The sequence below is a fragment of the Hipposideros armiger genome, unplaced genomic scaffold, assembly GCF_001890085.2.
Source record: "Hipposideros armiger isolate ML-2016 unplaced genomic scaffold, ASM189008v1 scaffold_109, whole genome shotgun sequence".
NCBI lineage: Eukaryota > Metazoa > Chordata > Mammalia > Chiroptera > Hipposideridae > Hipposideros > Hipposideros armiger.
In genome coordinates, this window is record NW_017731459.1 from 1844903 (window position 1) to 1870909 (window position 26007).

Consider the following 26007-nt stretch of genomic DNA (forward strand, 5'->3'; position numbering starts at 1 on the left):
CACGGGATGTGGAGTATAATGTGGGAGTGGAGTCAAGGGAATTGTAATAGATATGTATGATATGGGGGAGGGGGTTGTCACTTTGAGGGGTAAAAAGTATAACTATTGCACTGTGTTGTACAGCTGAAACTAATTTTTTTAAAAATGTTTATTTCACAAAAAAATTAAAAAAAAAAGAAAAGAAAAATCCCTTCCTTAGAAGATCAGGTGAAAAGTAGTAACTTAAAGAGGCCGGGGCCCCAATGGAATTAGTGAAGCTGGGTATGCTGGCCACCAAAGAGCCTTTCAAAGGAGCTCGCACCTCTGCTCCTGCAGAGAGTAGAAGACACAGCAGTTTAAAGGAGGCTGCCAAATGATTTCATAGGTTGGGTAGGCTATGGCAATTGCTTGGCATTGAAGCTTTCGCAGATTTAAGTCTGCTTTTACATATATATATATATATATATATATATATATATATATATATATATATATATATATATATATATATATATATGGCGTGTAGCCCGAGAGGCTTTAAACAGCACTTGCCTCCCATGTTTAACCTGGAACCGAGGTCCCTTACTGTTAATCTCCTTAATCAGGTCACAGGGAAATACAACGTATAAAGGAAGTCGTGCAGACCCTTTCTCCCTGGAATGACCTCTCTGCAGCCATGAGAATCCACAAAGTACAGCCGTACAGGTGTCCTCCCCACTCGCGGGCATCAGTGATGTTACTTCTGTCACCTAGCTCTTGAATGTCTGGCAATGTGTCACAACTTTGGGGCAGGGGGAGTAAAATGTTGTCTTTTTGTGCATTATCAGGGTCATTAGTAATTGCTTTTGAAGATACCAACTCATTCAAAAATTACATGGCTTGCCAGGTAATTTGTTTGTGTGTTTGCGTGAGACAGACAGAGAGAGAATAAACAATGAACTGGCCTTCAGTAAAGTTTCTCTTGTGAAGGTCATCAGACCAGGAATATGCTACCTGCCGTCCACAGGAGGCATCCTTACGATACCGTGACTGGCAGAGATCCTCTCATTACTTCATCCTTGTATGCAGCAAACACAACTAAAGGTCTATGTGTGTCAGGCTGCATCATCAACAATCCTGACCATAATAAAAATCTAAGTGGTTCCCACATGTGCAGGACCTTCTAGAATTGTACTCGAACACCATCCAACTATGGCTACCTCCATCGCCCTCTCTCCTACTCTCCTGATTCCAGAGTTCGGGGCCAGATTATCCAATCACTAAAACTTGATTTTAATGTTTCCAAGAAAGGCAAAGAGGGTCTAGAAGAGATAACTGAAACCTGTGTTAAATGGAAGAAGTACAGAGCGTTGCTTCCTCTGCAGCTTCGTATTAAAGGACCCAGCACCTGCTGGAGGATCAGGGAAACCTGCCTGAGTTTGAAATCTCTAAGGACAGTGGTTCTCCTCCATAAACACTGAAGCCTAGGTCTCTAGGCTGGCTCTGCAATAGTCCCTGGGAGCAAATCACCACAGGAGGTCGGATGTCCCACCTGACTGAGGACGGAAGTGTTGGTCACAGAGAGCCCACACAAAGTGGCTCACAACTTTATGTCTGCAGATGGAAGAACCCACATTTTAGGAGGCTGCCAAATAATTTCTTGGAATGGAAAAGCTACGGCGATAGCTTGCTCTGTTCATTTTCTTGCATTTAAGGCCATCTTTTTTTTTCATCTTTTAATCTTGATTTAATTTAATTGCATGTTATTTTTACCACACTGGGTAAAAGGATAAAAAAAAAATCCCAACCACATTTTATTTGTTGCAATTTAAACAAAAGAAATTGTATTATCATTATTCCCTTGAAAACTGTTCACAGAACTAATTTGGTCTGAAATTGAGGGGCAAAATGAGTAGTATTACTTAAGTTTGATATAATAAAATGCCCATACTTGTTATGAACAGAGAAAGTTCTGTGTGTGTGATCAACAGATTCTTCTTTGGTTTCTTGTCCTTCCTGTGCAAAGTGTTGGTATTAAGAAGACAACAATGTGGCACCTGCTGGCTAACAGGTATGTGAAGACATTTCCTCAAATCTCTGTACTTAAGGTCTATTTAGCTGACCAAAATGATACCTCTCTTCCCACACAGGTCACACCCTAGGAACACACGCAAACCCCTGGCTGCTTTTCCAGCACTTCCCTGAACCAGGTCCTCTTCCAGAAACACCTCTAGTTTGCTGCAGTTCTCTTTGTTCCCTGGCTCCAGCTTCCTCGGTCCCTGCCAGCTCACTGTCTGGGGAATGAGGCTGCCTTACTGCTGATGGAAGGACCGCACTAAAGAGGCAATTAAAACAACTACTCACATCGTGTGCAAATATTCTCTCCCTCACTCTCTGATACTCCTCTTCTCTCTCTTCAATTGATTTACTTCGTCTTTCATCTCTAAATGGATGCATTCTGTTTTGCTGAACAGAAAAAAGAAATCAGGAGGGTTATCCAAGTTGAGCCGTTAGAAATCTGCGGTTAAGCAACTGTCAGCTGAGAATAATAAATGTTCACTTAAACAAATGGAGCACAAAAAGTCTCACTCCCTCTGGTCCCTAAGGAAGCCATGGTAGGGGACACGTGTGCCGTGTGTGCATGACAAGCAATGCCATGTTTACTGCTCCTGGTTGCCACCTGGCTGTATGCAAGTAATACAGGCGTTTCTAGAATGAAAAACCTGGGTGTGCCTGAGGGGTTCGCCCAGTTCAGCTGTGTGACAGGTCACCAGGGATGGCCTCTCTCCTTTGCTAATCTGTGTGATGTTGACTCCTCAGAAAGAAGAAGAATGTTGGTGCAAAAAGAGGAAGTAACTAGATTAAGGTGGCTAAGGAAAGAAATGGCTTTGAGAACTTGGGGACTGCAGAAACAGAAGAAGGGAGCCAAGAAAGTAATGGGTGGAAAGAAAGATGCGGGCACTACTTCTGTGCCTCCTAATTTTTGAATTCACTCAATGGCTGATTCTGAGAATTGCATCTGGCATAGAAAGCAGGCAATAAATTTAAAGTCTATTTGTTGATCAGGGTCAACATTCAGAAATCTAAGGTAACAATTCAAAGAACCCAGCATGAGGACTGCTCCTCATTCTTTCATCGGAACCACGTCCTGCATCTCGGCTACCCTCCTATTTTACCCTGCCATTCGTGACCAAACGCTCTGCCCTAACCACGTTCATCCATCCATTCAACAAACACCCACTAAGTACACGACACAGGCACATGTTTCAGAGTCAATGCGAGTCACGGTGTAGCTCGGTGGTGCTGTCGGTGATGGTGGGAGGCAACAAGATACAAATGATGAACAGGTTCAAAACAAAAAAAAGTGCATCAGAGATGCACAGACCGGCTTAAAGTGACTCACTGAGAATAATTAAAATAATAACTTGAGTGAGATCCTTATTATTTTGCCCTTATGAATGCGAAAGCAAAGTCATTTTCAAAAAAGTCTATTTGATTGTCAGAGACACAAAGTGTAATTGTAATGGCCTTTGTATGACTTTCTACTGTTCTCATTCTCATTGAAAATTTGTTTTCTTTTGCCATTTACTTAGTTTTCTTCCTAATCGCCCAGGAACCCCCACCCCCAGCTGAAGAAGAAATTGAGTGAAGTATCTCTACCCGTGTGGAAGCCATGAACCAGGCTACTCTAGAACAACATAATGTTTTACCGCAAGTGAAATACACATCAAGAGAAAGACCTGCGACGGTTCATGCAAAACAAGCAGACAATTTACACGGACGATAAAACATGGGAAGGAGAAGGGTCGGGAGACTCAACCATGGACTTGAGTCTTTTCTGTGAAGATTTATTTTAGGAGAGTTGCAAAATCCACCTGTCCTCACCATAACAAGGTTTGTTCTTTACAGCTACACCAGTTGATCATCGGTCCGTTTTGATAATCCAGCTCAATGTGTGCACAACTGAAGGACAAAGCTGTAGGGAGTGGAACGACTGCCATAGTTACACAGACATCTAGAAATGCGACTGACAAAGCTTTTCCCAACAGCTCATAGCCTGTGGCACCCCAGCCCCCCACCCCCAACACATGCAGCAGGAACTGCGCCAAGCACCACCCATGCAGCCCAACACAGAGCCATTGCTAAAGCGACCAGGACACGGATTGTTTTGCTGCCCATTGAATGCCACAGGGAAGGCAAGGCGGGCGAGGAGGTCAGAGAGAGGATGGTAGCATCAGAGGCAGAAAGTGGGGAGCTGGGAGAGGGAGAAAGGGACGACAAGAGGGACAACAAGAACATCAGTCAGCCCACCTTCAAAAACAACGTCAGCCACTCTCAAACTTGAGAACCAACCTGATTGTCTTCTTTATCAATACTAGAGTTATCTCGCTTCAAGATAAACCGCTTCTGGGATTCTTCACCTTTTTCATCTTTTAAATGTTCACAAAACCTTTGCTCTGGTCTGCCAGCAAAGTAAAACATATCAATAAAATAGTTCTCCCCCCTGTTGAAAGTTATTTCTTAGTGCTGTTTTTCCCCCACAGTGGCATTCAACTTAAAAAAAAGAAAGAAAAGTTGACATGTGGTTTTGATACTAGAATCGCTGGCAATATACAGGTAGGCAATACTATGTCCCTTCATAGGTGTTGTTAGAATACGTTCGGTTGGTTTGAATTCAGAGTCTTGTTTGATGCATGCTGTTCACCATGGCTGAGTTAAAAAAATATTTTAAAGGCCTGTACATATGTAGTGTATAAATGTTTTCTATAGTTATTTGGACCGCCATCACTCTCGACTTGAATCAAGTCCCCACCTATATTCTAGAACAAATATACATCTTTAGAGCTTGGGAGTAACACACTAATCCACCAATGTCTGGAAACTATGAGAACACCTCCTATCATATCCCCCCTTTCAACAGCCTTCTTAACCTGCAGTGAGAGAGGATCTTTTATAAATTATTTCCACCTTTCTCCAATGACAACTGCTCTGGAATATGGCTCTAGGAGGCTCTGACATCCTTGACCATGTCTTGTAAAGCAGTTCGGTAATTGGAGACACTGGAGATATTTCGCTTAAACAACTTGATGACTGATTAGCATGGGGAGAAAACGCTCCAAGCAGTTACACACTATTGATCAGTCAATTGATTTTGTTAGGTCCTCTTAATCATTTTGTATTACTACAGGAAAGGGGTCCTCTTCCTTATTCATTTCCCACAATTGTCACTACGCTCCACAGAACTCAAGGAATGACTTGGGCTTGGGGTCATCCCCAGAGCATGTGCTAAAATGTTTGTCCTGGGTTTAGAAGCAGTTGTAATTTATGGCTCTCATTAAAGTGTCTCTGTCATGTCTGATGTATGACTTCCGAAGCCCAGTGGGTTTTCTGTCCCCACTGGGTTCATTATGCATTCTGTCATTGGGAAGCCTCTACAGTCTGTTGTTTCATATGGGTGACCAGTAATTAGGGGAATCTCATCATTTCCTTACAGATCCAAAATAAGCAAATAGCACATTGTAAACAAAAAATTAATTTAAGTGTATATTTCAAATCTTGGTGAGTCTCATCCTTTCCTTAAATACATGTTCATAAATTATAATAATATTGGTGAACAGACAGTAACAGAAAACTGGAATACTACCAGTTATAGCTTCTAGAACTGTGGATCTTTGCAAAGTGATATCATCATCCAATTCAATCCTTATAGTAAAACTTTGGTGTAAGAGGAGCAAATAATTTTCGCCCCTTTTACAGATAAAGGAACCATCCCTCAGTGATCATTTTGGCTCCAAATTTACAGATTTGTACACTAAGCTACAAGCATCAATCCATTCACATCCTTGTAGAGACGAAATTCAGTCTCCCTCTGCTTATATAGGACACAGCAGGCCAGAGGCCCTCAAACTCACAAAAGAACACAAAACCTGAAGCAGATCATCTTGAAAATCAATGTGAACGTTTTCCACCAAAAACAAAATGTAATAAAATGTAACAATCCGAAAGTGCAAAAATTACATTTTAAAATCAGAACAATAAAGGAGCAAAGTAAACTTGTACTTTACAGTAAAATGACTATTTATAATAGGGAAATTAAACATATTTTGGTGTAGCCTAGTCACAGTACACTTCAATTACTTATTATACTGTAAAATCTTATAATATTAGCATGAATAGTTACAGGTCACCATAAATGATAATTCTGGAATTATGTGTATTTAAGCATCCTGATATTTTTAACCAATACTTCGTTATATTGTAGTTTTATATACCAAGTACAACTAAGATACTAACTTAAATACAAATGCTGATTGTACCAATGTAATGAAGCTTCTCCTAATATCCCCAAGCTCTGTGGTCTGATAAACTCCAGTAAATGAAATGATTGGCTTGCTGCTCAATTTACAGCTATATTTCTCGTATTTATTGTTAATAGTCCGAACCTGTTTTTTTTAGAAGTTAAATGGTCTGAGAATGTGAATTTTTGGATTTGTGAGCATAAGGTGAATTGGCTTTAGATTAAATTCTTCTTTAAGGAGAAAACCATTTAGAGTGAGATTTCAGCGTACTAACTGCAGCTGAAATGTAAGTTCTGTTTGGTAGGGACCTTATTTTTAAAATACTTAATCCTCAGTGCCTTCAACAGTACCTGGCATAGAGGAGGTATTTAGTTAAAAGAATAAATGAATCAATGTTGGGATGAATAAAAATTTAGTACAATTGTATATAAATCACTGTAATTGAAGGACACGTCCAAGGGTCACTGAATAAGATGTGTAGTAACAAATTTTTAAATTATAATACAGGACAGTAGAGAATTTGGTTAGTAAGAATATAAATTTAAATTTAGAACATTAAGATGTTCTTTAAAAATCAAATTTATGTTTTGCTTCAAGTTGACTAAAAATACTCATGTTTTTAAATAAAAGTTTTTAAAATTTGAGGGTATCTTGGGAAGAGAAGGAGAATGGGACTCTTAGCTTTTGTAGTCTGAGAACTTCTCTCAGTTAAAAATGTCATTATAGTGGTGAGAGAGCTATTTAAACGCTACTTTTGAAATTTCATTTGCATTTCTTCATAGTGCTGGTTTATTTGTTTTTCATAGCAGGACCTATTTAGGAAAAATATATCTATCACATAAACAAAGAGTAGTCAGAGGACCTTTCTCTAATCAATAATGTCAACATCATTTAGAGCAAGAATATTTCTTATTGATGTAAATTATGCAAAGTGCATTATCCATAACTGCTTTTCTAATATCTCATCTAAATTGTTTTAAACATTAGAAACTAATAGTTATTAATTCCTTTAAGATTTTTCAAAAAAATATTTTGAGTGATTATAAAGTAACCATTTGAAGATTGTGTAAAATGAATAAAATAAACCTAATAAGATTTTTTCAAGTTGATTTTATAGAGAATTATCTATGTCTCTAGATCTAATGAGCAATTTCCAGTTGAAGCTCATGAAAACTGTAGAATATAGCTGAAGTATTACATGTGATTAAACTGAAAATTACCAGCAATGTCCCATTCTATTATAGCTTTTAAAAATCCTTTTTATCACTAATTTAACATCATAGCAATGTTATCTCTTAGCCACAAATAAATGGAACTAAACTAATATACTATGGATGTTTTTAAAAAATGAGAATGAATGACTTTTAATGTATCAATATAAGGATGTAACCTTAGAAAAACTGCTCAAAACTGCACAATATCATAGTGTTCATTAAATTAATGATAACTAGGGTTTACTACATATCTCATGGCCATGCATCACATGTGCCTAAATTTCTTTTTTTTCTGGTGGATTTTAGCCCATGAGCTATTATTTCTAGCTTTCTCTGTATCATCATCAAAAAGCAGAGAAAATGAATTTAATATTTCTTCTTTATGAAAAAATAAGTTTCCTCTTCTAAGGTAAAAAAATATATATTTTCCCACAATCTGTAGCAGGTATCTATTGTAAAACTCATTGTTCATGTGTGGTGAACAGCATGGGCATCCCCACCCAACCCAACCTTCCAAAAATTAAACTTAACTCCCCATTGTTCCTTATTAGACATAGTTCATGAATTGAGAGGCAGTGTGGTTGAATGAAATGCTGTACAAGACCATCAAAACTTCTAGTCAATCAATTCCAATATTAGACTTTTTTTCTCTTGAAGCTTAAAATAGACGAACACTCCTTATAATTATTTTTTAAATCTTTTGACATGCAAGTATTTTCCATGATTTATTTGTACTGCCAGTTTGAGACCAAATGTATTACTTTTCTCCCAAACAGTTAAGCTTACTCCCTCCTTGTCCCTTTCCCCCAACATACACACAAGTGAAGAATTAAATTCTACTAAATATGGAGGTGTATAAAGTCTTTGCATTTCATTCCGGATAACTGAAAGCTGGTCATCAGTATGCATAAATATCTTAACAAATAAAGGTTGCTGTGCACAACAGGATAAAATATTTTGGGGGTGTAAGACATCTATCACACACATTTTAATAGTCAAACATATTAGAGGACTCTACGTGGCACTGCTGTTCCCTTAATTCTTTAAAATTTTCAACTAAAATATTTACAAATGATTTTCTTTCTTAAAAAAAAGGGCCAAATATTTTTCTTCTTGAAGTATTTCACAATTTCCACTATCATTTTGTCATAAGAGACTAAAATGGTATAAATCCAATATAGGCTGTGAAAGGAAGCTAATGAAGCTTCTTTTATTAGCGTCTTTCACACTTATGTTCTCAATTCTCTACACCTTTGAAAAATTCATTTTATTTTTCTCGATTTTGATTGTGTACTGTATATGTAAACAGACATACAAATTAACACAGGAAATGCCTGATCCTCCTTTAAAAGAAGGTTGTTTATGAACAACAATGAAATTAAGAAGATGGCCTCAAAGACAACCAGGGTTTGTGAGACATCGTCTCTTAAATCAGTAGCACTGCTCTGGCAAACTGGCTGTGGGCATTAAGAGCCTTAAAAATGTCAATCCACCTTGACAAAGTGATTCTATTTCTTAGAATGAAACCATAGCAAATGGGAATAAGTTAATATAGAGTTCCATTGATTAAGACAGCAAAACAGTGGAAATCCATGGTGGACTGCTTACGTAACTTATAATAAAATATCTCCATGTGTAATGCTGCAGCTTTGTAAAATGATATCGAATACCATTTGCTAACATAGAAAAATAATTTATAAAAGAATAGATATACTTTTGTGATTATTATAATAAAGATGTATTTTATAACCACAAAATAACAAAAGCTATTAGTTTAGAAAGATAGGAAACACATTCAACAACTTAAAAGTGGTTTGCCCCTAAATCATTGGATTATGTACGATTAAAATATTCCTTTGGGCTGGCCGAGTGGCTCAGTTGGTTAAGAGCTCGCTCAAGAGTGTGAGCTCTGAGCAACAGCAGTTTGATTCCCGGCCCGAGCTGAGCTGCCGCTGAGCTGCCAACAGGTGGCAGGATGGCCCAGGTAAAAAAAAAAAAGAAAGAATATATATATATATATATATATATATATATATATATATATATATATTCTTCTATTATGAATATTTTCTAAATTTTCTTTCATGGTCTATATTATTTTATAATCAGCTAAAATGAACACTTAGTCATTTTATTTTGTCAATCCAATTCTTAATCTTTCTGCTGCACTGTTACTTTTAAAAATACCAGGATAAATTGTGCTTCCTACTTCTGGTCTTGGCTTATCACATTAAGACCTTCCAATATATGTAAAAAACAAAAAACAAAACAAAAATCATCCTCTTTATTGCTATGTCCTTCTTGATCTATATGCATAGAAATATGTATCTACTAATGATGCTATAATGATCATAATAAGTGATACTGTCCAATCTCAACCTTTTTTCTTCCTCTCTAATGGGGAAATCCAAACTAGAATGATCTAGAAAAAGATAAGAGGGATTAGGAAAAAAAGGAGAAAATATGTAATTTGAAAAAGCGAAAGAAATCACATGCAATTAAGACCTGGAATATTATAGTCTTTGTTTGTGAGTTTGGCTATTTCTGAACTGTATGGAGCCCGTACTGACACCACCATCAAAGAGACATACACACCAGATCAATCTACTTGGCTTAACAAAACAGGCATATTTCTGCAAGTTTGCCTATACATTGAGAATTTCCACAAATGAAAAATAAGAAAAGAAAGCTAGTACAGACACTTTCCTTTCTTTAAGTTCTGCATTCTTTCATTTCAATATTATATGAACATTAAAAGGCAGTAGCATTAATATATCCAATGACTCAAAGCTCTGCTCCCCCCAAAACACTGCATTTTAGCATATGACCCAATGACTTTACAAAAAATAGATGGAAACTAGCACACTAAATTTAACATAGTAATAGTTTAAGTAATTAAACTAAGTTTTAAACAATTCACACACAAATGATGATAAGCAAGCCTAAGAAAAATTTGTCTTTTCAAAACACACTATTGTGTCTTTTCAGCTCTGCAGCTTGTTAACTGTGACTTCTTACAAGTTACTTAACATCCCTATGAGAGAAGTGTTGTTTGTTTTGTTGTAAAAAATGTAAAGTAATAATACTTACCTTAAGTGCTTGGGAGGCTTAAATGAGATACAGATAATGCAAGTAAAGTGTTAAGCCCAATGCCAGACACTAATAAAGTACTCAGTAAGCTATTATTATCATTTTTCACATTTTTCTGAGTAGCCCAAATCTAAAAGTACACCAGAATTATGAACCAACATTTACATTAGTGCTAACCTTAATTAGAATAGATCCAATCTGTACTATAATATTCAAATAATGATTTGATTCATCAGATCCAAATAAGCAAGTAACAATATTCTTAAAGTGACACTTTCTTTGGAAAATACTGAATATGATTGTTGTTTCTTGGCACTAAAGGCTTTTTACTTACATATTATAATGGTGTGTATATAAGTATTCCATTTAAGCTTTCATGAAAATACCGTATTTTACTTGCTGAGAAGGTCTAGAGTGATCACTGCACTTTAATTGCTATGAGGTACCAGATAATTTTTGTATGTGTAAAGAAATGCTATTTTTTTCATATTCCTGGTTTAAAGGCCAGGAATATGGGGGCTATGCTCCCCTGGGAATGCTGTGAAATCTAGAAAGGCTGAGAGGTTGGAAGGAGTCTGGCTGTGGGATAAAATACTCATGTGTTAGGGAGGGATCTAATTCTCTTGGTAGATTCCAATTTATTGTTTGAAGATTTTATATGAATAGTTATAGGCTAACATTTAAGTATACAATTTAGTGGAAGCCAAACACCTTCAACCAATTAACTACAAGTTCTTTTACTACACTATGCCCCAGTTATCTCTTCCCTAAAAAGTCATGGTGATATTCTAATGGCCTCTTCACTATCAGAAATCTTAAGATTAACAAGACACATGCAAGAAGACCCACCACTCATTACATACAACCAGGCTCTCACCTTCAAGGATGCCATAAAACTTTTCTCAGGGTACAAGTGCTAAAATGACTGCTAACTGTAAGGATGGATCTAGAAGCAACAAAGGAAGCCCTCGGGATATGAGCCTAAGTCTGCTGCCTCCACCAAGGACAGTTGCAGATGGAGGGAAGACGCAGTCATCTTACTTCCTCAATAACTATTGTATGTTTAGGGCAATACTGTATATAGCATGTGTACGGATAGTGAAGCTTGCTCCAAATGGTTCCAACTGTATAACACAGATAATGTATTTATACACTTACACACGTTCTTATACTTATACACTGTGTACTTACACACACACACACCCCGCACAGAGTCCTGGCCAAAATTATCTTGGCTCTTCAAATAAACTATGAACAGAAGATGGACATGTTCCATGTTCTGTATTTCTTTTGTTGAAAGCATGATACTGGACCCCTGAAAAATGCATTTTGCTTGATGATAGTTTAAGAACGTGGGTTTTGTCTCTTTCAAGTATGCCAGGATAATTTCTAACCTAGCGTGTGCTGTGGTTCTGGAGTTCTGTTGGTGTCATCCATCTCAGTATAAACATTGTTGAATTGGGTTCGCTGTTCAATTTTAAAAATAAATGCAAATTAGGCTGTTGTGAGGAAATCAGTGCATACTGGTGAAAGAATAGTGTTTTGGTTTCTTCTTGCTTTGATCATTTCAGAGTATTGATTCTATTAAGTGAATTCTTGTTTCTCTAACTATAGGAGAGGAGGAACGGCTGAGTGGCAGGAAGACTGGATTTCAGTCTTGGTCTTCCGTGCATTGAGTAGGTAAGATGAAGACATGAATCTCAGGTTTTGCTCCTGTAAAATGGTCTAGTTTTATCTATCTAGGATGTTATGAGCTAAATATATAAGTAAATAAATAATCTAAAAGTAGTATTACTCCATGGAAAATATTTTTAAAAGAAAAATAAATATATTAAGGATACTAACATTATAGAAGGTACACGCGTATTTCATTTCCAAAATCAAGTGGTCAATTCTACATTCGACCCTCAAAGTCTCATGAATAATTTCAAGTGAGGAAAGGAATACCACAAACTTATTCTCGCCTCACAATATATATTTCTAGAATTTACCTATCTCACCTATAGAAGCTTATGTTCTCTAAGGCATTTGAGAAGAGGAATATGAGAAAATATAATATTTGAGAGAAGTGATCTGGAGTTTGACCAATGTTAACCAATAAGTTTTACTTTGAGCCCGAGTATTGATTGAAGGACTAGGTTGTCTGTTCAGTAAACAAAAGTTGATGGTTTTCCTAAGAGCAATGCAATTCTTAGGCTTCTGATCTTAGATACCAAGTCAGATGGTTTTCAAGGCTATTCGTATACCAAAATGTGCCATGTTTAAAAATGACAGGATGCTAACCAGCCACTCATGGGCTTCCAAGAGGCACTTGGTCTTCTTCAGAGGATTATTAAGCAAGCAGCCACATCAGGATGCCGCTCATTCATGGCACTACTCCCACTCGCAGCCAAAGGACAAGAAAGAAAACAAAGGTGGGAGGAATCATGGACATTTTTGTTGGTTTTGTTTTGTTGTAGTATAAATGCAATTCATCACCTGCAGGGAGTCAAAAACCAGTGATTCCCATTTTAAACCTTTGCCTCTTCAGGAAACTGAGCAGAACAAGTGTCCCTGGACTCTGATATGCTGCTGTGCGCTGCCCTCTGCGTCTGCCTGCTGGCGAGGTGGACAGTCCCACAATCCTGCCTCTTAGTGCAGCCATTATCCATCACATCAAGGACTCTTAACAAAGTCAGCGGGGCTCAACTGTTTCACCCAGAGGGGAGCCTTGTTTAGTATAGAACACATTTTCACGGTTCTTGTGATTTACTAAATAGCCAGCTCTGTTAATCGTCCTTTCTGGAACAAACAAACAAGCAAAGCACTGTAGTCATTAATACCACTCATCCCTCCAGGCGAATACCCAGGTCCACACTTCTCAGGAATCAGGGCATTGTGTTCTTGAGTACTGGACTTACAAAGTGTCACCCCAAACTTGTGCCTTTGGGCCACTATTCTCCTTTCACAGTGTCTGGGGTCTGTAACCATTTTCCTTCAGTGGATTTGCTATTTCCTTTCTTTGCTCTGTACTTTTAGAATGGGGGATTTGAGGCAATGATAGTGGGTGGATGTGAAAGACAAAAGAAAAAATATTCAAGAGATGACAACCTTTGAACATGAAAATTATCTGGGACTAGTTAAACAGTTACTCTGACATATGCCAAGATTTTCAGGTGCACGTGGGGCTTTGCCTGTGACTGATCCTGGCCCTTTGGAAAACACTTGTGCAAGTAGACAGTTTGTAGTGTCCAAATAATGTACCCTAAGCATATATCCTTGCTCTAGAATGAAGAAAAAGAGAAGGAGGTGAAAAAATATATTTCATAAAAGAACAATGAGCTGCTTTGGGCTAAATACATAGAAAAATAAGCAAAAGAGATCAGAGAGAGAGAGAGAGACAAAGAGAAGGGTAAAACTTCTCATATAAAAACAGACCCTTGTATCTGTAGCATTTAAATAGCTAATTAACAGACCCTAATACCTCCTCCCCAGATTTCCAAGAGGCTCATTTGGTGTTGTCACCTAATCTGACAGCTTCAAAGAATTCCAACAGAAAACATTTAAAAATTCTAGAGAATGAAAGATATTTCTGACAATACATGGGGGAAAGAGAGCTGGAACTCAAGGTTGAAAAACACAGCTCGAAACTTGCATTCATTATTTCAACAACAACAAAAAAGCAGCAAATTCTAAGGAGAGGTGTCCCTGGCTGTGAAGACGCGATTTGTGGAGCAATAGGTGTGCTGCGGGGCTTTGGGTCACATTCATTCACCTGTTTGTACCCTGGCTAGCTCTGAGAACCAACAAGCTTGCAGTGTTGCAAGGGTGCAGTGACCTGCCTGTGCTAATTCTCTGAAGCTCATTGTTTGCTCTGATGTTGGCACCTTCTTGGAATCCCTCCCACATGAACAGGACTGTTACTTCCTACTTTCTCTGGACTATTATGTCCTTAAACCCACCCCATGCTCTTGTGGCTATGGCACAAAACCTTGGATTTGGACAATTGGGTTGCTGACAGCAATAATTTTGTAATGACACAATGAATAGGTTCATCTTCTACAGTGACATTACTGATAAATGTAGCTTTTTCATTTCTAGAAAAAAAAAAGATTGAAATGGAATAAAGCAAGGTTCAAATTGAATGGATATCATCCTCTCCCAAATATCACATCTTCTAATAGCAATAAACACAGAAAATCAAGCCAGAACTATCAAAGTGTAGGGAATATCTGTTATTTACTGATACCATTGAGTTAATCTTCAAACATATCTTCTTGTCAATTGTTGTTTCTTACCAGACAACAAAAGATTTAAGTGAGCTGAAATCCCCTACCAATCCAGACAGCCTTCTTGAGGATTTTGCTCAAGATGTTCTGGATGTTTTTGCTTTAAAGAGAATTAGGTTGTTTAACAAAATTTTTCTTGGCATTTGACATGCTGGTTTCGATCCCTGCCATGCTAATCATTGTTTCTCTGAAAGTCCAAAATTGAACCTAAGTTTGTACATCATTTTCTTCTTTTGTAAAATGCGCCTCTAACTACTTAGGTTGTAACTATGCTTTTAGGATGAAACGAAATAACATATATGAAATAAGAGGGAAAGAATTCAATGCAATGAATAAACAATAGGTAATGTTATTATATGTAAAAGATTGTATCAATTAACTGGCAGAATTTTTTCATCATGAAAGTACAAATATATTATAACTGAGGATATTAGAGAAAATACTGGAGATGAGTGCAATACATATACTCATGTATATACAGAGGGTGCCAAAAAATGTATACACATTTTAAGAAAGGAAAAAACTGTATTAAAATTGTAATACTCAATATGTACTGATAATAAAAGATGAACACAAGGAACATTTGACTTCTGCAATTACAAGAGGTACTCAAAGTGGTTACCATCAGCATAATTTTAATGCAGCTTTTTCCTTTCTTAAAATGCATATACATTATTTTTTTGGCACCCTCTGCATAATCCTCACAGTGTGTTGTCATGACTTAAATATTATGAACTTCATGTGAAACTATTTTCTCTCCATGCAAAACTTAATATTCTCAAGTCACAACCTACAATTACTGAACTGCCTACACTCTAGAAAAACAGGGATTGTGGGAAAAAATCCTGGCCAATATGTAGCTGATAAGCAACCATGTCAGAGGATCACGGTATATGCCAATGCAGTATCACTGAGAAAGAAAAATGAAAAATTACATGAAAAAGTACTTTCTCTCCCTCAGCTCTTCAGTTCATTTTTGTAACTCTCCATCCACATTTTTTTGCATCCTCCATCTACATTGTTCTGCATTTCCCCCAGGCTACAGTGCCATTTAAAATATGCATTTTCATGTATTTGCGTTGGAGTAGCATTAAACTCTACACATTGAAAAGGTTTTCCCCAAACACAAGACCCACAAGGAGCCATCTGAGAATTTCCATCTCAGCCTCCCTCCTTTATATAAATGGAAACATTTCCATCTAATAAAACATCTAAATTACCATGGTTGCAACAACCATCGTGTGTCAATGGCCCTGCTAGCACAACTCTTGAAATTTACAGGGAACCAAAAACAGCCAAGACACCTAGGACTTAAATAGAATGTGCTGAAGAGAATATCCCATTTTGAGCTTCAACTCCAAAAGAACATGGCAACAGACCTTTAATACCAGATGTATAACTCTCCACAGAACAACATTTCTCCTTTTCTACAACTGCCATCAGTGATTCAGGTCCTGTAAATATGACTTGTTACTATTTGAAGAAGGATAACTTATCCATCCTCTTCTCTTGTCCTAAAAGATAACAGCCCTTACACCCTACCTGGCAAAAGCCACTCAAATAGAGGATGGTCAGAAGGGTGGTTGAAATGAACAATGGGACTTGACAGCTATAGACTGAACACTATTAAGCTCAACTCTTCCGAAAATGCCTGGAAAGTCCATGACATACAGTCATTTGTCTTTTGGTGTAGGCATGATTTGAATCACAGAGTGGGGGTCTAAAGGGTGTGTGCAAGGGCAGGAACTAAGCAGAGACGAAGCCAGCCCAGGCATTCCATTGTAGCAACCTCACCGGGAGGTGTTCTCTGTACAAATTCTCTTTTTGCTCTTCCTGAAGGCATAAATGTGTGGGGTCTATTTGAAATGGGCCATGAAAGTTTTGAAAAGCAGGTGCTGTCCTGGAAATGAAGTGAAGCAGACTAATATGATAACATGTTGCCTATAATAGCCAAGATCAGTCCCAGAAATGAGAGGAATTAAAAGCTTTAAGGGACACATTGCATCCTCTAATGGTTCTTGGAAACTTGCAAGTATCACAAAGATTTACAGAGGAGCTGACCAACAGAACTTTCTGAAATAAGGGGAATGTTCTATATATGATCTGTCTAATATGAGCATTTGACATGTGGCCAGCCTGACAGAGAAGCTCAAGTTTAAATTTTATTTAAATTTAATTAATTTAAATTGAAATGTAAATAACCATATGCAGCTAGTGGCTACAACATTAGAAAGAATGCATTTAGAGCAGTCACTCAAAGTTTAGCAAGGATCTCTATACAATGCTTAATTTTCTCAAAAACTATTCTATGAGAAAACAAGTCTCAAACACAGGTACTAATATTTATGACTATGTGATTGCAAAATTAGTGTGCATCAAAAATTAATGCACTATCTCTACTAATTGAACCTGTATCAAACAATCTACTTGATCTATGGGCTTTTCTGCTATGGCCTTATACAGAAAGAGGAGAAAAAGAGGTTAAAAGGAGACAGTCAATTGCTTGTTGATTTTGCAATCAGTGTGCCCCGGCATTGTGGAATCTTAAAGTCATGGAATAGCTCAAATGGAGAATTAAAAACAACAACAATAGCAATAACTAGGAATATTTGATGGAGAGCGAAGATGTAAAGGATTAAAGGACAGTGACCTTTCATTCCTACTTCTGTTCAAAACAGGAGGCACATGTGCCAACAATCAGGTAAAGTAAAAAGCTGATAAATTTAAAAATGCATTTGCCAGCACAATAGAATACAACCACACGGCCCAATAATTCTGAAGCTTCAAGGGCTCTTAAACACACCCCACTTCAAACCCTCCTGCAGATAGCTAAGTAATTTGAAGCCCAGAGAAGTGAAGTGTTCAGTGTCCCTGAGATAACAGCCAAGCCGAGTCCCAGATCCTTGCTTGTATTCTCTCCACTGTGACCTTCACTAGTTCTGCTGAACACAGACTGAGCCTTGAGTAGAGAAAGAGCCTCATCTCCATCCCTACTTGTCCCAAACTCTGCTGAGTAGAAAATAAAGAGCATTTTAACCATGCTGCTCTGCTTGACCCAAACGTTCCCTTCACTGAAACAGAATTCCTAAAGCCTATGCAATTAACACAATTTACCAAGCACATCGTGGAAAAGGAAATTGTAATACACAAATGTTTTAAGAGAATGCTTTACATAGGGACAGTTTTCCCATTTAACATGTATTTCGCTATAAAAGTTGCTCACTTTTATACTCAAAAAGAGTATAAAAAGTATACTCAAAAGAGACATGGGTTCAAGAGAGAGAGCTCCAAATTTCCAAAGCAAATGACGACTCATCATATGTTTTTGCTGACTCAGTGGGACCATGGAAAAATATCAAGAGAGAAAGAAGCAAACAAGTATTTTAAGGACCAAAACAACCACCTTCTTTTAGAGCTAGAACTTAGGTATCATTTAGCTCTAAACTATCACTTCACAAGTGAAAAAAACTGAGATGGCCGATTTCAAATGACTTGTTTCAGGTCACACAGTTAGTACGTAAAAGAATTGGGTCTTAGAGTCAGGATTTCTGTCTCCAGGTTTGGTGATTTTGTTACTCTAGAAACCACAAGAAGATGGGTGTCTACAAACCAGAAAAGTAAAGAAATGGACAATTATCCTGCCTATGTCATAGTTGTTTTCAAATGTCTGTTATTTTTCATTTGAGCTCTATTTGAACATAAAACGTTTCATGGTTTTGTTGGTCATCACAGGGAATGCAGACGGAAGAAAATAAATTATGTTGCAGGGGCTATGTTAAAGATCAGGGAATAAATCCACTTGATTGCCTGAATTTTGTAAACTTTCCTGGTCCTCAGATAATCTTCTACAGATAAATGCCACCCTGCTGCTGATAAGAGCAAGCGATAAATAACACTGCGCATTTTAAATGTCACGTACTTTGAATGTTATACTGTGCTCTTATAAATGAATCCATAAGAGAAAAAGAAAATGCTAAGTAAATACAGTGATGGGGCTTACATTCTTGTGCTGCTAGTCTTGTTGATGATCACAGATTTTCCTGTTTGATCCACGTTGTGATCCAACCCAAAGTAAGCTGCCACTCGATGGACGAGCATCCTCTGATAGGATGACATCTGAGGGAACTTTTTATAATGATTACTGAAAGAAAGTACAAACAAACAAACACAAACAAAACACACCACCACGGAATCAGCATTTTTGTTCCTGGCCCGATAGACATTTTACAGGTACCCACACAAACCCGTTTCTCTTTCATTCAAACCACTAAGCCCATTTCATCGCTGGCATCGCTTAATGTTCTCATTTCCGGACAAATGTTCCACTTATAGATTTATCCATTAAGTGACAATAAATATCTTTGTTTGGTAGTTGCACATTGCTCTCACCAAAGAGAACTTAATGTCTGTTGCAAAGTATTCTATTTTAGTCCATGATACCTTATCAACGGAGCCAGGCACAGGACAAATGATATGATATAATATGTGACTGCAGATGCCTATCTGGAGATGTGTCATTACACGGTTTACACTGAAAGCAGTGCAATTATTTCCAGGCATAACTGACTGCAGCCAGCTGGAGCCCATTAAAAAACTATAATAAAAATGAAAAGGGTCGCTTCTTGCTACAGTGACTCTATGCTAATCAGTAGCCCCCTGTTTATAGCCATTTTGTCAGGAATTTAACAAGCAGAAGCACACATGGTCCAAGCAACAATTCTCATTAGTATATAGCTCCTAAATCCAATAGAATCTTCATTTAACAAATCAGCAAACATATTAAACAATGTTTTATCTATCCCTAAATCTTTCCAGAATGAATAATTAAACCCAAATCCCAATCTAAGACATGTCATATAAAGGAACCAGTGTTGCAATTTCACATACTTGTTGTCACCAATGAAATCAATAATTTCCTGCTCCATTTTCAAGAGTATCATCCTGTCCCTGCAAAATAAATGTTAAAATGAAAAGGTTTTATGTACTTCCCATTCCTAAAGACCTAAAACGTTCATTTGGATGTATGGAAAAGATGGCTTTCATGTATGTGACTACAAGCCTGCATCCAATTCTTCTCTGGAACATGCTGTCCAACACATGGTTTTAGTCTACATAAAATTATTTCTCATCTCATTTGTTAAGAATTTTGTAATATTGCAACTTTTGTAGTTTTAATGTTAATCAGGATATGCAAGGCATTAGGCCCATAAAACACATCAAATAGACTGTATATTTTAAATTAACAGGAAACTAGAACAAAGCAAAGCCCAATTAGGTGGTTATATAACTGCATTAATGCATAATTGGTTTATTTGATACTGATTTTTTTCCCCCTTTACCAGTATCTCTTTGTGACCAGGAAAGCAGAATTTGCTAACTATAATTTATTCACTGGATAACCACCGAGGAATCAAGACTATCTATAAACAGTAAACATACAAACTATTAACAGAAACGAGAAAATACAAGAGATAGTTTAAGACATCAGAGAAGGTGTCTGCACTTTACAACTCCCTTCTTAGACATGTTCAGATTAATGACTTTGATTGTAGTATTCCACTTGACTCTTCTAAAAATAAGAGGTGTATTTAATAATTTACCTGGAATTATTCTTTAATGTGTTAATCAGAAACTCATGCAAGTCTATGCCTGTAGAATCCGTATATTCTTGGCTGCAATCTGAAACAAATAGCAGGATGGAGTTGTCAGGAATGGTGGGGAGGTGGGGTAGAAAAGGTTTTCCCAACCTTTCCCATTTCCCTCCTGCTCAGGTAAATGTTAGGTAAAGCCATTGGCATGAAAGACACATATTTCAAAACTAGCAATCTGACAGTATAGCATCAGGATGAAAATTAGATTCTGGGATTGGCAACACCCAATAGATCCCGAGTGTGGAAAGACCCAACAGTCATAATGGGGGAGGTGCGCACAGTCTGGGTGGGTGGTGGGTGGAGTCAAACACCACACATTCATTCTGTATTTTAAATCAGCAAGGGCACGACCTCCATGTGTCAGTTACTCGCGGCCAACAGAGAGAGCTCTCAAGAGTTTGAGATCCCAAGGAAACCTTTTTCTCTTAAAACAAAGGAGGCAAAAAAAATAAAAATTCTGTTCTCAGACTACCTAAATATTAATCAGTACAAAACACAGGAGGACACTAAATATTTCCAAATCTTTCAAATCTTCTGATGCTGGCTAAAACTTAGTTTCTAAAACCATTTTAGGAACCTGTACTTCCTTACTCTTGTATATGCATTAGGTTTTAGATATTTGGCAGCAAAGACAATTATTATAAGCAGATAGGTGGTTATAGAGCATAATATTAGAACTAGTTATCATTCCTCAGCTGATTGGATGCCCTATTCTTTCTCAGCTATTGGGAAAAAAGTCTATTGCAAAGCTATTTATTCATGGCATTCTTCATTTCAACTTAACTTAATTTTGTTTTTGTTTTCTTTTAGCTTTGTACAATTATATGTATGGCAACAATTTGAAAAGTCTGGATTGTAGGTGTGCAGTTTTAGAAGGAATGATTTTTTTGGGAAAACTTTTTATTGAAGTAGAAGCCTGTGGATTTTAAGTGAGATATTATATGGCAATATACGGGTTGCAGAGACCAAATTCATCTGTGCCAGGCAAAATGTTGTGTGTATTTCATTGACATTGACACATACATCCGTGCTTTGGGGGTGACATCACTTATGGACTGAGAATTGCTAATCCACTGTCTTTTAATGATAAACATGAGAGCTAAGATATAAAACTGGGTATCATTTTCCATCAATCCAAGTTAATGGGATGAATAAACCTGAATCAAGAGCAGATTTATAGTCATTGCTTTGTACACACTTATCTTTGAAAATAGGAGATCCAAATGAAAATCCAGAAAATCTGCAATACTAAAAATAACCTGTCTACACAAATAATGACACTGTGAACGAAAAAAAAATCAATTTCACATCTTTTACACACACACACACACACACACACACAAACACAACATTATATGCAGTTTAGTGGGAGGTGGCTATGTGTATAAAATCTAGAAGGTATTCTGTGACTCTGTGTGTCCAAATTGAGTAAGTTAAGGAAACATTTTCACATTCACCTTTTGATAACATTCTGATCTTGGGTTTTTCAGAGGATTTATCTTTGTTTTTATCCTTCTCTTTTTCTCTTTCAGAGTCATCTTTCCTAGATTTATCATCCTCTTGCAGGCTGGGAAAACTGGAAAGCTGTAAATGAATTGATTCCTGTTGGGGAAAAAATATAATAATTTAGGGCCAGATTTAATAATCTCTGTCTGGTTTCCATTTTGCATAGAGGTTATTAAGTACTGGAAAATGAAAGCCAGGTGCAGATTTTTTTTTCTTAAATGGCAAAAAATGAAACCTGTCAGAAAAATAATTGCCCTTTAAGGTGAATTAAACTTCAGAAGTCAATGGGAGGTCATGAGAAACATCTAGTACTAAAACTTTGCCTCATGAATATTAAACTTCAGCAAGTTACTTTCCAGTAGATCACAACTCTTATTTTCTCTACAGGTTTATTTTTAAACGCCTAGGAAAAAATTCTTGATCGGTAAGCTTGCATGACAGTCACTGTCATGTCTCAAAAAAAAAAGAGAGGCTTCTACAGTTCTTTTCTATAATTCCTTATAAGAAGAAATTGGCACAAACAAAAACAGACATATATTACAAATCATAATTACAGATAGTACATACATAGATAAAGGTCCTAATAGCCAATGTACAATAAAAGTCTATTTTTAAACTGTATCAACAATGATTTTTACTGCAAAAAAACCCAGGCTGCATAATTACAGGAATCTTAGGTATGGATTATGACCGTACATGGTTTACAAGTGCCGTTAATAAACCATCAGAATATATACTTACAATAAGTATTGCCTTTTAGAAAAGGTAGAAAGCAGAATTATATTTTCCATCAATTATATACAAATATTTAATATTATTTTAATTTTAGTATCAGTCATTTCTAAAATGTAAGATTCTCTTGAACTGATACTTGGTATAAGATTGACCATTTATAGTCCTGGGTCTCAATCTGCTTTTATATTTATTTGTTTTGCACGGAAAATGAATCATTTTGTATTAACTCGTATATCAGCCATTTGGTTGATAGCATGTTCACTGTTTTGAAGAAGAATGAGCCAAATTATGTTTTTTCGTTTTATGAAAAACCTATGCTATGATTAAAACTATGACAAATTAGCCAACATTAAGCCCACTTGTTCTTATGTAAGAGATCATTTGATGGGAAAGCTTGCTTTCATGAGTGACATTAAAATTTATGATGTAGGGAAAAAAATATTTCCAGTGACTAATAGTGTTTCTCACTGAAAACTAAACTAGTGTTCATCTACATGTGACTAAACCGATGCCTGTACATCCTCAAATTATAGCCCATCTGGGATTCCTAATGGTTTTTGGTAAACCTGGCTAATCCAACAAGCATAAAATAAAAGTCCTCCAAAGCCAAGTTTCTGTTTTGGGGGGAGGGCCTGCATTGTGAATTCCTGGCTGGAATAAAAAGTCACCATGGTTGGAAAGACACATGCTATAGAGGATAAACTAAAACATGTTCTCATGACACAGATTTAATCTTAGCAGATTTCCTGACTTTCACATGCTTATGTTGGAGATGAACATATACAAAATACGTAAAACTGAGTGTAATTTGATGATAGGTTCCTTTATCATTTGATTTGGGGCAGAGATGTCTGAGCCTGCAAATGTTTGGGCAGATTTTAGGGTTGTGATATGCTTCTACTTGCTAAGGAAACGGCTGCAATGTTTTTCACTCAGAAGATAGGGCAAGGGCAGAAGAAGAATCAATTGGACAGCTGATCAGGAGAAATTGAGAGTACCAGGCCCTGGGAGTGGTCTCATTGCTTCTTCAAAACTGACTGAACCATCCAGCCTCTGTAAGTTTGAATCTAAAATCAAAGAGGCTTGGAAATGTAAACGCAAGAGCAGAGGCTGTCAGCTACAAAAAAATTGGACAAACTCATGTGTTGACAAATGCTGTACTTAGAAAAATGCCTCTCTGTTCTATACATAAATACACATTATGGTGTTGAAAGAACACACAAAAGTGCTATAGAGTTGGTAAAAAACAATCTGTTATTTTTTAATATTTTTATTGATATGCTCAATAATAAAATACAAGTGTTAATAAATACATCGGTACAGGATAAGTTGATATCCAACAACAGGAAAAGAATGATTCAAGTTGCAGTAATACACTGATAGGTTAAAGAGTATAACATTAGAAAAGCATAACTCCTTTCACTGAAGGACAGACTGAACCATCAGCTATGGGTCTGAGATCAAGTAATACAGGTAGCAAGAGTTTTTCCCACACAGGAAAATGAAGGCAGTTTTCCAAATACTGTGAATATACAAACATCGGGGAAGTAATACAATCCATACACTGTATACTTCTGCCAGTGTTCTCTGGGATTCAGAGCCCACACTTTACAAATGCCAGTGTTACCTAAGGAAGGCAGTGCCTATAAGCTTAGAGGTCTGTGTCTTTATTCTCTGAAAGAGTAGCATGGCTACTTGCTTATATGTGTGTCTGGATATTTTCTAGCAGGCCCCCCCCTGCCCCGCTCCCACCACCCCTCAGGCAGTCCAAAGAGAAGCTTGCAGCTCTAATTCTCTCCTACAAAGCTAGTCTTGGTTACTGAGCTTGGAACCAGCAGGAACAAAGCACCGTGTGCATGTTATTTCTCTGCACCAGTTGGATGGAGACACTAGACTTAGGTCCAGGACGGGTACTATGATACAGGTGATCTCTTAAAAAAACTTCCTCCTGGTACCTTGTCAAATGGGATAAAAAAGCAGATTACATCTATCAAGGCTGTCCTCCTCTGCCTGGCATTAGGAGTGGGGTAACAACTGGGGCGTTCCTTCTCCCAGAGTCTGTCATTTTGCGGAGTTAACATATATCGTGTGCAGGACGTTACAAGCCTTCCGTCAACGTTGCATAATACAAGCCGTGATAGTCATGATTCCCCCTTCTCAATCTCCATTAGAAAATAGAAGCACAAATAAAATGCTGAAGAAAAGCCACACATTTCTCAGAACCCAAGGAAAATAAAGCTCGTGTATGAAATCTAGTGATGGCCACTGAAAGGTAGCCTGTCCATGCCTTGCGACATGAGTGGCATGTTAAGAAGATGAGGCTAGAAAAAAAAATACTCTTAGGACGAAACCTAGGAGAGATTTATTTTTGGTCCTTTTAAAGAAAGTGCTCTCAATGCTCTCTGTATCCATGAGGAGAATTTAAATGATTTCAATTAAAGTACAGAGAGAAAAGCAAAACAAGACCAAACAAAAATAATGATATCTTAATCAATTTTCCCTCCCCTGGGCTCAGATAAATCATTTTAGTTTTGCCTTGAATGCTCTCAGCCTCTGATAAAATAAGGGAAATAGCAGCAGCAAGACTATTTTAATAAAAGCTAATATGATGCCTAAAAGGCAAACAGAAATAAATATGATGTGAAGTTTCCCATTTTGTCACGAAAGGGTTTTGCTGGAATTTGAATTTTTAGAGCCTAATAGTCTTGCTGTAAGGAGCAAAAATAAGTGTAAGGATATACAGCAATATATTAACAACATTAACTTAAATTCACCATCCACTCAGATTCACATCTGAACAATTTTTCCAGTATTGAGAATTCCCCACCAAAGGCCATAAAAGTGTTTCACCAAAGCTCAACGCACCCTTTTCACTATTTCTAAAGTTTCATAAGAGCCAGTGTTGTGTTTCTTATAGGCAAATGCATTTTGGGGAGGTGAGAGGTAAGGATCTCCTATAGGAAGGAGACGGGACACTTAGAGCTATATTTGGTTCAGTCTTATCAAGAGAGAGCCTTTGAGGAAATTCAGCACTACCGGGCTTACTTTTTAAAGTTTTAATCTAAATTCTTTTGAATTCCTTTCCATATGCAGTTTTCAGAGGGTCTGGAAAAAAACAAATGTGATACTCTGTGACAAACCGTGACACTTGTTCAGAATGTCTTATACACAGGGGATGGAGCCAGAAAATGATTTCTTTCTTCCACTGTTTTTTTTTCTCCCCCAAAACACTGTCTAATGCCAAATGAATGCCCATGCACACAACAAAGGTGGACCCCGTTCATGC

At 37.1% G+C, this 26007-nt stretch overlaps 1 protein-coding gene across 18 annotated transcripts in view; it reads right to left on the reverse strand.

Moving 5' to 3' along the window:
* Positions 1 to 26007, reverse strand: part of ARPP21 (cAMP regulated phosphoprotein 21) — a 450043-nt gene that overhangs the window by 80191 nt on the left and 343845 nt on the right. For 13 of the 18 annotated variants that reach the window (XM_019647230.1, XM_019647225.1, XM_019647224.1 and 10 more), the window contains 6 exons: positions 21938 to 22082; positions 20430 to 20508; positions 19717 to 19776; positions 18830 to 18970; positions 4312 to 4420; positions 2323 to 2424 (listed from right to left, as the gene is read on the reverse strand). In XM_019647230.1, coding sequence (XP_019502775.1) covers positions 2323 to 2424; positions 4312 to 4420; positions 18830 to 18970; positions 19717 to 19776; positions 20430 to 20508; positions 21938 to 22082 — 636 coding nt within the window. Of the gene's footprint in view, positions 1 to 2322; positions 2425 to 3843; positions 3935 to 4311; positions 4421 to 18829; positions 18971 to 19716; positions 19777 to 20429; positions 20509 to 21937; positions 22083 to 23957; positions 25827 to 26007 lie in introns of those variants that run through there. The other 5 variants (XM_019647239.1, XM_019647235.1, XM_019647236.1 and 2 more) reach the window with 3 other exon arrangements.